Source organism: Falco biarmicus, chromosome 3 (assembly GCF_023638135.1).
Source record: "Falco biarmicus isolate bFalBia1 chromosome 3, bFalBia1.pri, whole genome shotgun sequence".
NCBI lineage: Eukaryota > Metazoa > Chordata > Aves > Falconiformes > Falconidae > Falco > Falco biarmicus.
Window position 1 is genome coordinate 91,354,458 of NC_079290.1, and position 12,814 is coordinate 91,367,271.

At 44.8% G+C, this 12,814-nt stretch overlaps 1 protein-coding gene across 2 annotated transcripts in view; it reads left to right on the forward strand.

The window, feature by feature from the left end:
• Window positions 1–794: 794 nt before the first annotated feature.
• Window positions 795–12,814, forward strand: part of GMDS (GDP-mannose 4,6-dehydratase) — a 426,920-nt gene continuing 414,900 nt past the window's right edge. Inside the window, exons 1-2 of one of the 2 annotated variants that reach the window (XM_056331388.1) lie at window positions 795–1,172; window positions 1,988–2,112. In XM_056331388.1, coding sequence (XP_056187363.1) covers window positions 1,993–2,112 — 120 coding nt within the window. In that variant the 5' untranslated portion in view covers window positions 795–1,172; window positions 1,988–1,992. The remainder of the gene's footprint in view (window positions 1,173–1,987; window positions 2,113–12,814) is intronic. The other variant, XM_056331389.1, reaches the window with a different exon arrangement.

The following is a 12,814-nucleotide window of genomic DNA, read 5'->3' on the forward strand; positions in this document are numbered from 1 at the left end:
TGAGGTATGGGGCAGGCCCCTTCTTCCCTGCAGCGCTATGCTGCCTCCACAACAGAGGGTGCCAGTCCAGTGTTCGTCAAAAGAAGAAATATTTATCATAAATGCCTTTTCTAGAAGCATTGGGGTCGTTTATAAACGAGTGTCTCTGCAAGTGAGAAAGCTGAGGAGGCCCAGCTTTGCCCCCCTGATGGCTGGAGAGCCCTGTGCCTCACAGGAAGACAGTTTTGATCTGGAGCTGCCCGACGCAGCTGGGGCGCCCGCCGGTTTGCTCTTCGGTTTCTCGCACCGCCGGTAGGCCCCGGCGACTGGGCAGCAGGGGCGGGAGCCGCGGGGGCCAGTGGTCCTCCGCCGGCCGTCGCGGCGGCGTTAATGCGCACTATGGGGGCGGCCACCTGGCTCCTCCACGCCGCAGGGGGCGCTGTGTTCCCCGTGCCGCTGGCGCCCGAGCGGGGCCGCAGCCCGCTCAACTCTTCTCACGTGGCACCGCCTCGACACGCGGTCAGGAAGTCGGCGGCCCGGCTCCTCCGCGGCGGCCGCTGCGCAGGCCACGCCCCCTCTGCCCGCTCTCAGCCAATTACCGCGCCTACCTTCGGCCCCTGCGCGCCGACGCTGCCAGGCGGCGAGCTGCGTCTTCTGTGCCTTTAAGGAAGCGTCGGGGCTCCTGATTGGCTGAGGGTCCGAGCGGGGCGGGGCAAGACTGAGAGGAGGCGTGGCTACAGCGGAGCGTGAGCTCGGGCCGTTTGGCCGGCGCGCGCCTGCGCGGGGCTGGGCCGGGCCGGGACGGCGGCGGGGCTGCACCTGCGGCCGCCGCGGGGCGGGGCGGAGCGGAGCGGAGCGGGGCGGGGCGGGGCGGGAGCGCCGGCGGGCAGCCGGCCAGCGCGGAAATGCCGGAGCGGCAGAGGTAGCCCCCGGGTGGCGGCAGCCCATGTGCGAGCCGCGCTCGGGGCGGCAGGCGTCCTCCTCTCCCTGCCCGCCCCCAGCGCCGTGAGCCTGCCCCCGGCGGCCGCGCCTCCGCCCCGGGCTATCTCCGCACCTGGGCCGCGCCCGCCGCCGCCGCCGGGAGGATGGCACAGCCGGCGGCGGAGGCGTGTGCCTGCGCCGCGGCACCGGCAGACGATGGCGAGGAGACAAACGGCAGGAAGGTGGCTCTCATCACGGGCATCACTGGGCAGGTAACGGTGGGGGCTCCCCGCGTTGCCGGGTTCTCCCCGCGCGGGGGGCCAGGGCTGCCGGTGGCGGAGGACGCGGGGGGAGTCCCGCCGTGAGGGGCCCGTGGGCAGCCGTGACCGAGGCCGTGCGTGGGAGCGGTGCCGGCGGAGGGCTTGGCGTGGGGCTGCCGGGCGCCTGCGGCGGCTCTCCCGCCCTCCCGGGACCCCGCGCTCCCAGCGCCGTGTAACGGGGCTGCCGACCCCGTGCCCGGTGCCCCCTCCCCCCTGCCGTTCGTGCCGGGGCCCCCTCTGACAGCCCCCGGCCGCTTTGGGGACGGAGAGACCGGCCCGGGGTAACGGCCCCCTCTGGCCTCGCCCACGGCGGCCGGGGCTGCGCGCCCTGGGGCTCCAGGTGTTCCGTGTGAGGGGTGGTGCGTCGCCTTTACATCTCAGCTTTGGGCTGTCTTATAGGAACCTTTACCAGGAATTGCTAAGAAATCAGCTAAACCTGTACCAAGGTGAGGTGTGAAGTGAGCGTCGGTGAGAGAGGAGCCGCCCCTAGAAAAGGCAGAAGCCAGTGTTGGGGCCCTTCATCCTGGTGGTCTAAAGTGGTGAAGGCAGCGGTGCGGTGGTACCGGTGCGGGTGTGAGGCATGATCTGGGCAGACTTGTCACTCGGAGGGGCTTTTTGCCACCGATCTCTTCATTTACAGTCAGTACCTGCTTTATACCCAGACCTGAATGGATGACAAAAGCATCTCCCCAGGCTGCTTGTTTTGTATTCATGTGCGTTCATTGCAGTCTCCCTTTTTTTTTTTTTTTTGGCTGTATTACTCATAGGGATAATGATGCTCTCAGAGTCCTGGTGTTTTGAGCAAGAAGGTGCAGGAGAAAAATGGCATGGAAGGAAAAATCACAATTTCCCTTGGAGCAGCTTCTGCACTGTGAAAAAAGATGTGCTGGTGGTGAGTTTTAATGTGGTGAGACCTGCAGGAGTGTTGATATATGCAGTTTGTACCTTGTGCTGCTACACTCCTAACAGGCAGCTTGGATATTTGGTCAGATTGTTTGTCCCCACAGAGGTCTGCATTGTTGTTTTTTTGCTGGCAAGTGGGTGCTAAATGAAAGCTGTCCATGACATGCTTAGTCATATTTGAGGAACATCTTATTTGTAATGCAAATGTTGCCTACTGCCTGGACAAAACTACGCTGCTTGCATGTGGCTTATCTCTTGGAACCTGCTGAATGACTTCTGCTTGGAGGGTATACCTTCTGTGATTAGTATAGCCTATTAAGTAGGTAGTGTTGTATAGCAAGCATTAATGTTCATCTTAGAATCCCAGTAGAACAGCTTTTTCTCCTTTGTGGTGTTCGTTTAATCAGTGACAGCTTCATACATGGAAGATCTTCCCCTTCAACTCTTGACTTGTCCTGGTATGCTTGCAGATCCACTTGTGAGGTGCTGGTGTGGATTGTATAGAAGGCCATCGGCATTGTGGGAAAGTACATGTAGCTCAAAACAAACATGTTGCTCTTTCACCCTGAGACAATGTTTGTCAATGCTTTTTACACTAGAAGAGCCACCTGACCTTTTGTGAGGGAGCGAATCCAGAGACAATATAGTGTCATAGCAGCTTTCATCTATTATCCAAGAGAATCTGCACTGTGCTTTGAACATTCATCTGCTGTTCATGTTTTACCTCATCATGTCTGTTCTCACGTGTTCTTGTAACACTTTGGGGCACCCACTCTTCCCGTGGGTTAGTAACTGTCTGCCAGTAGCAAGCTGAGGAAAGCCCTCCAGGTGGCTGTCTGACAAGGAGATACAGCTGTGTCTGAGAAGAGGAAAAACTAATAATCTGTATATACTAACATTTTTGCTTGATCTTTATTTTTAGCAAGAGGACAGTCAGAGCTTTCCCAAGGACTACTTTGGTGCTGTTTGAACAGTCTTCCAGTTTGTTGACAGAAGTATGTTTTTCTTCATCAAAGATAGTAAGTTAGAGGCCTGTAGCTACAATGCCCTGGCTCTTTCAGTACTGTGTTCTCTTGTTTTTTTCTGTTTTCAGAGCAGCTCTTTCATCTTAATTTCACCTTTGTCACATATATTATTTAGCGTTGGAACGTGTGGAGAACCAGAGCTAGTAAAGGCCTGGGGTACCTGAAAGTAAGTTAGTGAGGATGGGTGCCTGAGTGACAAGACTGTACCAACTCTTGGCTTAGGATGGAAGTTTTGTGTTGAGGGTGGCCTTTTTTGGGATCCTTTATTCTGCTGTGACTTTGAGATCTGCTAGGAAACCTCATCCCTCTCTTCTTAGATGAACTTTAACGAAAGTCACTGCAGTACTTGTTCCTTGCCCCTATTTGAGTCCCTTTATTTTTATGTGATAGTTTTTGTTTTATTGAGAGGAGCCTCACCCAGAAATGGGAGACTTGGATTCTCTTTCTTATCTGTGAATGGGCAGACTTGCATGTCCTACCTCCTGGGAGAAAGTCCTAGTGCCATCTGTTTTTTAAACTTAATTACCATGTGTAAATTGTATAAATATGCTTAGGTGGAAGCTGGAGTTCAGGCTTTGTCTTTCCTGGGTGGTTACTTTAATTACTTGACTGAAGAGAGTTGGTCTGTTCATTCTTCCTCAGAACTGGTCTCTTTCAAGGTAAGCGATAAAGGCTTGGATCTCTTCAGGCTGAGGAAGACATGGAACAGAATTGTATGGTAGACTCCCCTTATTTAGACCTGCCCCCCTCTGCTACAGCAAGTTTCTTTTAAGAGAGGGTTGCTATAGATGCATGGTATAAGGAACCTGCTTTGGTTTGTGTGTGGTCAGTGTAATGTGGGAGCATTTACTGAACTAAGGCCCCGTAGGGCCTGGTCCCTGAGCAAGGATAGGTGGGACGCAAGTGCTGATCTAGCTGGGCTGTGACAATTTTAGGCAAGTGTAGAAGTTGTGCTTTTGTCTTTAGAATACTCTTGGGCCAAGCAAGGTGCTGCTTGAGCTGTGGCAGCCCTTTCTGACTTGAGATGATGCCACAGCAAGTGTGCTTAATCATAGTGTTGAAACGGGACAACTCATTTTATTTTTCAGAACTTCTGTATAGCTGTGAACATCCGGATTGTCCATCTTTTCCACTGACAAAAGATGGAATTTTGTTTCTGCTGTGACTGAGAAATGAGCTCAGGTAGGGCTATATCTTGACAATGGGGCAATTGACCGATGATGCGGTTTTGGTTGAAATACACCATGGAGATATGGCACAGCTTTAACTTCTGATTCATGGACTTCTAATGGGATTCATAAGACTTCACAGGATACCAGAAAAGGGTGGGCTGTCTGCAGGAGTTCTTCTGTATAGTGAGTGACTAGAGGCTTGTGCCATGGTGCCAGCTTACTGCACCAGTTAACAAGACCAGTTCACATGGCTTGTTTCTCTTCTAGGTACAAGATGTGAAAAGAACAATTCTCTGTGAGGGTGAATGTGTTACTGACAGAAAGGTAAATTTTTGACCTTTGGCCAAATAATAGGAGTTTGCTATGTGTGTGGTGAAGTCACAAAGGAAAACAGTTTCCTGGCAGCCAGGGCTTGATCTTGGTCTCTATGAAATCAAACCAGATAAATGAACCTCTGCAAATTCTGCATTTACCCATGGGGTTAGAGAGAAATCAGTATTATTCTACCACTTGCATTGCTGATAAGAGACTCTAAGCACATAGGCAGTGGTGTTGTATACTCCTCTTGCAGTATTGAGATTTCCCTTGTCTCCTTTTGCACGCCACAGCAGCGGCACAAACCACACTTCGCTGTTTTGCTAAAATGACTTCCAGAATGAGGCAATTGCTGTGGTTGAATGGATAAAACATCTCTGAAATGTCATGTAGGTATTGGTCTGCTGGTAGGCTGCTGGTGGTAGTGCATAGCACTTTATTCATTTAAGGAAAGGTACTTCAAATGAAACAGGCCTGTTCTATGTATTAAAATGGAAGTATTTTTTACAGAACTAGAATGTGGTTCTTACAAAGAGTGTTTTCACAATGCAAAATAGATGTGCTGGAATTTTCAAAATGTTATACCTTGAAGAATTACTCTGTAAAAATCGGAGGTTTGAATCAAATACCAGTATAACTAACAAATTTAATTCTAGATATGCAGAGATGTCTGGTTTCTTATTTGGGGAAGCTACTAAAGTGGTGCTTTGACGTGACTTTTTTCTAGGCACTGTGACTAAATGTCTGTTAAAGTTGCATCTTTCTGGAAAGTCTGATCGCAGTGCAATCAATATGATTGTCTTTCTATACACTGATGCTTGTAAGAGTATTTGGATATTTGACTACTTGAAGAAATACCGAGAAATGCTCTGGCTGAGGCTAATGACAAGGTTATATGTTGATGTTTCTACTTTTCCCCATGGATTATGAGGAGTGAATAATTTGTATCTTGTGTCAGTTTTACTTAAAGAGACAGTAAAGTAGGAGGTTTATAGACAAAAATCATTCAACACGCACTTATAAAGCTCAGTTTTGAATGAAGCAATGCACTTGAATTTGAGTGTCAATACATGGCCAGAGGCTATTGCAAATTGTAGATAGTATAGATAGAGAAAGCAGTTGTGTTTCTGCTTTGAGAGCTCTTACAGCAGCAGTACTAGCACCCCCTTGCCTGCAGGTCTTTCAAATTCAGCTGTCGTTTGGCAAAACAAAGTAGCAGCCTCCGAACTTTCAGCGAAACGCTAAGATAAAGTCTAAGTAGGACTGGCAAATGAGCATGCATGCAGAAATGCAAGTATGCTCTCTTTAATTGGTTGATGTAGCTAGAATATGGGCTCTGCCTCTGTCTTACTGGTATCAGAAGTTCAATCAGTTGCTTATGGCCTTTGCTAATGCCTGTAACACACCAAACCCCTATACATGTGTACTGCAAGTTTTATGTAGATGTTACATTTGAGAAAGGCTGACTGTATGGGGTGGGGGGTGGGGTGGGGGGCAGGGAAGATACTGAGAAAGCAAGATCAGCTGTTGTGAATTGAGTTGTGTTTCTAAATGTGGCTGTTGAGAGTGAAACCAAGCGAGACAGACTCTGTGGGGCAAACTACTAGTAGTAAGAAAACATGACTCATGACTTAGTATTTTAAAAAAATAAATAAAAATGAATAGGTGGTATGGAATGTTACTATAAAGCTCTTCAATATTCTATGGCTAAGAACTTGCTTTCTTGGAGAAGGGTTGTAGAGGAAACAGTTAAGTAACTTTTCTAAAAAGTTGCTTTTTTAAAGTATTGTGATCAAGTATTGAGGTAGGAATCTGTCACTGGGGAGTGTGTGTATACCTGGAAGGCATGTGTAGGAAACATTATAGCCCGTTGTACCGCCGAGAAGTTGCTGGTTTGCCAGATGAAGGATAAAATCCAAAGAATTTCTTTTCTTTATAGAAATAGGAGGATAGTGTCTGCTGAAATGGGCTAAAGCTAAATATTAGTATTGCTGCTTTTTCATTTAAACAAATACTGTCTTGGCTGAAACCAGGTACTCTTTCAGTTGTTCTCTTGAGTGAGACTTTCAGACGTGTTGAACATCCTTATCTTAGTTAGAGGATGCAGAGATGTAGGAGCACTAATTTGGGCACAAACAGAAATACAAGAAACTTCATTTAATTTTGAAGAGGGTGTGTGGTGTTTGGAGGTTTTGGGATTGTTTTCTTTTAAATTATGAGCATGGTCAAGCACTGGAACAGACTGCCCAGTGAAGTTGTGGAGGGTCTGTTCCTGGAGGTATTCAAAACCAAACTGGACATGTCCCTGAGTGATATGCTTTAGTTGATGCTGGCTTGAGCAGGGCACTTGGACTGGATGATCCACAGAGGTCCTTTCCAACAAACTTCTTTGATTCTGAGAGTCCTCCACAGTATGAGAAGTTGAACACCTGCATATTGTAAGAAGATGGCATAAGCGGCTTATGTAAAACTCTGCAGCGGATGAATAGTGGCTGTGGTGTGAAACCCAAGCTTGCCTAAAATATAATTCCAGCTCTTTCCTTTTACAGGGTATAAATACAAGTGTTTCTATTAAGTTTCATCCAAAAAGAAACTTGAGAAAAAGGTATCTTATTGAAAAGTAGTATAACAAATACTGAAATGGGAGACCAGAATAGTATCTGAAAAGAGGTCTGATTTTTAGGAGGATGTCTGAATTTTGATTGTCTTGGATCTCCCTCTGAGGGGAGGAGGATTACCAGATAGTCTAATTCACCTAATGCATTGACCCCTTACCAAAGGAATCTCCAAGTGCGTGGTCTGTGCCTTTCTCTTTAATCTGTGTTTCATATTCCACAGCAACATGTGCAGATTGGTAGGGCTTTAGTCTTCTCCAAGAGCCAGGTGTCCAGGATGTTGGCCACTCTGTGCGCTTGCCCAGAGGAGTCCAGGTGTATTCCATTGCCTTTCAGAATAGTGCAGTTAGTGGTGGTGTTTGAATATAAGTGAGCTATAAGATACTCATGATAAAAAGTAACAGGATTTGTTCATGTTTGTCTTGATGTATTAACTTTCCTTTTTTCTTTCTGTCTTTTCTCACCCTTGCTCAATGTTTGTGACTGCCAGTGGAGTCTATTCTCTGGTTGCTTACTGGAGGGGGAGGTTCTGGTAGCCTGGCTCAGTTAGTAGGTGGGACTCAAGGACCAGTGTAGGCAATCTGATTCTTTGTGTTTGAACAGGGTGTGTACAGGATGTGGATTCAAACCCACTGTGAACAGCAAGTGAATTACAAGGTACTATGTACTGTGATGTGTACCTGCTGTGAAAGTAGATAAAACACTGAAAATATTCCAGGGAGAATAAAATCATAAAGTTCATGTTAATGGTGCTAAGATATGAAACACATAGAAGCATGGTACTCAATTTGGGTTTGGGAAGCTGACTTCATCCTAGCAACACTTATCTTGAGCGCTGTGGATAGTCATAGGGTACTATTGCCCTTGCTGCCCAGACTGACAAGGAGAGCAGAATATCCCATTGCCAGCAGCATGCTACTTGCTTAGTCTTTGGATTTCTTTTTGTTTGTGGGTTTTTTAATTTAATGAAGATTGACTTTCAGTGTAGAGAGAACCTATATTTCTCTATTTCCTAAGTTTCTTAAAGAGTTGAAGTGTCCTCTTTATGTACCTACAGCTGATCCAAACTGAAGAGAGAACTCCTGTGAAACTTTTTTTTTTCCCCTGCAAGTTCATCCTCTCCAACTAAGTTTTGGTCTTTTCTCTTCTGATTGTCTCTTTCATATCTTTTTGTCTGTTGAGCTTTCTGCACAAGGGAGTCAGTTTCTTAGAAAATAGATAGCTATGCAGAAGAAGAAGGAAAATGGAGTACTTAAACCTGCTGATGGCCTGTGAAGAACACATCATAGGTTACCGCTCTGATCCCTGTAATACAATAAAGCTGAATGAAAGGTTTTTCAGTGCAGTTGTGGTACTGGTATTCATCCTCATGGTGCCTCCTGTTGCCCACACCTTACTTCTCTTTGGAGTGCTGAGACTAAATTTCTTCGCACTCACCTACGCTTTCACTTAGTCTGGGAGCCAGGAAGCACTTTCTCTCTTGATAATTTCTAGCAAGTTTATCCCAGCTTCTTCAGACTTCTGAGTCTGGAGTAGAGTCCTGATTAAGTATATGTTCTTACGAACTTGCCAGTTCTTTCTGCTATGCTGTTGCAGCACAACTCGGGCTTATTTTGGAAACCATGGTTTCCTCGAAGCACGATGTGAACAGTAACACAAGAACAAGTCAGCAGCATGGTAGATGTCTAATTTCCTCTCACAGGTGTGTGTTCTCTTTTGCTCTGAATCTCTTGCTACTTTGGTTGCTTTCTAGCCAAATGAGCAAAATAAAATATTTTTTTTCTTAATTTTGTCACCTCCTGCTTTTTTCATATGAATTTGTGGATTACTTTTTCAGGACCTCAGCTAAAGAATTCCTTTGGGTCATATGTATATGAGCTGGGGGATGTAGTTATGGCCAAAATTTTCAAGTAAGCAAAGCTATAGAAGGTAAGGGGAAAGAGTGGAATTCTTTCCAGTTTCCTCTTAACTATTACTGAAAAGTTCCTATAGCTGCTTCTGTTTCTGGGGTGTGCACAGACTTGACAATCTAAATCTACATTGAAGCTTTTGTAAAGCCTGCCAAACAAGTTACTGTAAGCCAGCTTATCTGTTGTCACCTGTGCTTTTTACATGCGTCTACACAACTGAACTTCCTTGTATGCAATGTAAATGTTGCAACAATTTTGTTTCATTTATTTGCAAAGTAGTATACCTAAGGCAGGAGGCAGGCTTCCTTCTTCAGGAGTATTTCTTGTTGAAGTTTTGTTGTGTTTTTGTTTTTTTTTTTTAAGTGGGAAACATGAATTTTGCTTTAACTGAAAATCAGCTGACAGTAAGCAAATTAAACCTAAGGCCATGTCTGTTTACTTTATGGTCTGGTTGCAGTTAGTTCGGTGGCAAGTACCACTGAAGATCATTTGATACTGTACCCTGAGACAGCTGTTGCACTGAATGTGTAGTACATCTTGCGTCGTGCAGTCAGATCAGTCAGAAGTTGACAATATCACAACACATTTGTAGTGATGCTCAGCTAAATACAGTGATTCAATGGGTACATCAGCCAAAAAAAATGCACTTGCCTTGGGTGTGGGATGCCACAGCTCTTGGCTTTTTGTAAGGAGTTTCCAAGTAGATAAACTAGCTTGTGCTGTATTTGCTATGCTTGAACACCTTTGAAATACCAAGAAGAAATTATGCTTGCTCTGGAAAAATCTGAGTAGATATTTAATATGGTAGGATACAGTCAGATTTTATGGAGGGTTTCTGCAGGGCTTTGCTTTAGCTGTCATTTGACCCATTTATTGCTGCTTGGAAATTCTTCTCACAGGAGAATTCCTACAGCCTGTGGTGAAATCTAATGCAGAAGGAAAAACATCTGTCACGTTGAATGTCTAGTTGAGTGCTTTTGCTGTAATGAGAGGATACCTTGTCTCTGCTGCATATGACACCTGCATAACTATTAAATATGTGCCTCTTGGCTTTTTTTCCTCTTCTGAGTTCCTGAGGAGATGATGTTCTTTGAATGTGTTATGTATATTGCATACGGATCTCTAAAGTTCCACCTTCCAGGATAGTGCTGAAGTATGTGGTAACAGATAAGCTGTCAGATCTGCTGTAACTGGTCATGTGTATTCATAGGCACTTAGAGGTTGCATGTCACCATACCGCAATAGAAGCTTAGCCCACCCCACCCTCCCCCCGACCCCAAAGTCAGAAAACACGTAGCAACTTGGAAAAGAGTAGACAGTTCTCTTAGCTGTGTCCTATAATGTCTGAACCCATGCCAGAAACAGCTTGAATGTTTACCAGTTTATGAATGGCAATAAGCCTTTCCCAAGGTGTGTAGGATGGTATTTATATCTAGAAGGAAATAAAACCTGAAGTCAGGCAGGGAATACTCCTGACTCTTCCTATACGTAACCTGCTGCTGATTTTTATGCTTCTACCCTGATATGCAGCAGTCCCTTCTGATTGCTGCTGTAGTCCTTATGTGTACATTTCTTCTGGTGCTGTTCTGAAACTGGGAAACAACATCTGGCTGTTTGGGATGCTACTTGTCAGATTGCAGGCATGTTGTCATGGGGTGTGGTTATTTTGTTTGCTTTTGTTCATAACATTTGTTTGACGCATGCGGGATCTCTTTTGGTGCATTAGCAATGGCTGGCTTAGTCAGTGATACTGGTGGTGACCTGTAGCTTCCTCTCACAATTTATCTTCTAGTAAGATAAGGAATAACCACTGTATATTTGGCTGCTGGTTGGTGTCCTTGCCTTCTTTAGCACTGATAGCACTCTCTAAAAAGAATAAACATTACTGTGGAGCAGGCTTGTTTTTGAAATGCTGAAATTTCTGGCTATGCTTTTTGGATTTCATACAACTAAATGATTGTGGGTTTGATGCCATGATTACACAGTAGTAGTCTGTCAATGTATTCCTGCCAAACTTTGGCATGCTGTTTGCCTCTGAAATTAAAGTATTATTAAAATCCTACAATATGTACTGTATAAAAAGGATACAGAACTTTTCAGACCTGCATGCAAAATATATTTTTCCATCTTCCAGGTGGCTTTGTGAGCTATCTGTGTTCCATGGCAATGCTTAAGGAGACAGCCCACAAGCTGCTTTGCTGGTCCTGATTTGACTGTTACTGGTCAAGTGTTGTGCTGAAGCTCAGGTCTGGTCTGTACTGGCAGAACTTCACTGACTCTGCTTAGAAGTTGTTGAGTTTTTTCCCCTTAATGTTTGCAGTGATACTGGAGGCTGTTTCAGAATCTGGCTGGCCTTTGAGCAGCAGCAGCGGTTCTGTGGTTGTAGGTCTGCAGGCTCAGTAGCATGTATTTTATTTTTGAATGTAAAATAAATTTGGAAAATTATTCCTGAAGATGTAAAAGCAAGGAAGTCATTATGACTAAGAGTTAAACTTCAGTTTATGCCCTTTAGAGTTATACTTGTAGCTGATCAAAGATTGAAAACTTAAAACAGTGGTTTTGCTTCATGGATTTGATTTCTTAAAATTCTGAAGGTCACCTGATAAGCGTTAGATGTTCCTGTGTTCTTATTGCAGTCCTTTATAGTTGAATATATAGTGCAACTGTTTCAGTCCTCCTGCATTTTAAGATGAGAAGCGGATTTTTTGCTAATTTGGAAGTTCTTTGTTATTAAAGAGTGAAATAGGAGTTTTAATACTGACTATGTCTCCAAAATGACACTTGTTGCATTTCTGTTGGTATTCTTTGTACTTTCAGACCCTTGCAGCTATGCTGGATCACTATTTAGTCATGTTATAAAGAAAACCTTTGTGGAAATGCGTTATTTTGCTGCAGTTTTTTATTTGTGAAGCATAGGTAGAATTTTAAATCATTACATTGTATGTTGCTTTTCTTGTTTAAACAGTATGAGAGATCAGACTTACTTAAAATTGGAAAGTAACTTAGATGGAAAAATACTGACTGTTAATTCCTTTTACAGTGCAATTCAGCTCTATCACACAAACTGACAGTTTTAATCATATCTCAGGATCTCATGTCTATCTGCCTTGACCAGTTAACGGGAAGTGTAACACAGTTCTGCTGAATTGAAAATAAACTAAAATTCCCTAAGCAATGATGCTGTGGTTTTGATTTTGACAAACTGAATGAACTGTAAAATGATGGTTTAAGTTAATGTTAGTTAACATGAAAGTGTGTAAAGCACGAAATGAGAGTGCACACATGCATTTGAAATATGTAACTTACCTATCAGTTAATGTTGTAACTAGTACTTGCAGTGGTGGGCATACTGCTTACTGTTTTGACACTGGTGAAGTAGCTTGAGTTCCTTTTGGAATTACTTGGTGTGACTTCAGAATGTAATGGTAAACTTTCACTGATTAATTGAAGCCATTAAGTTTCCTTTGTATGAGCCCCTATGGCTGGTGATGGATTCTGTCACCTTGGGTGGGAACCTTCTTGTTTCACTGTTTCTATGCCTGAGTTGTCCAGGCAGTTTTTTTGGGTGAGTGGGAAACCTCTAGTTTGTTGAGAGCGTGGGTGGGTTTGAGCAAATGCAGGTGTCTACCTTGGGATAAGAAGGTTGGTGCTGTG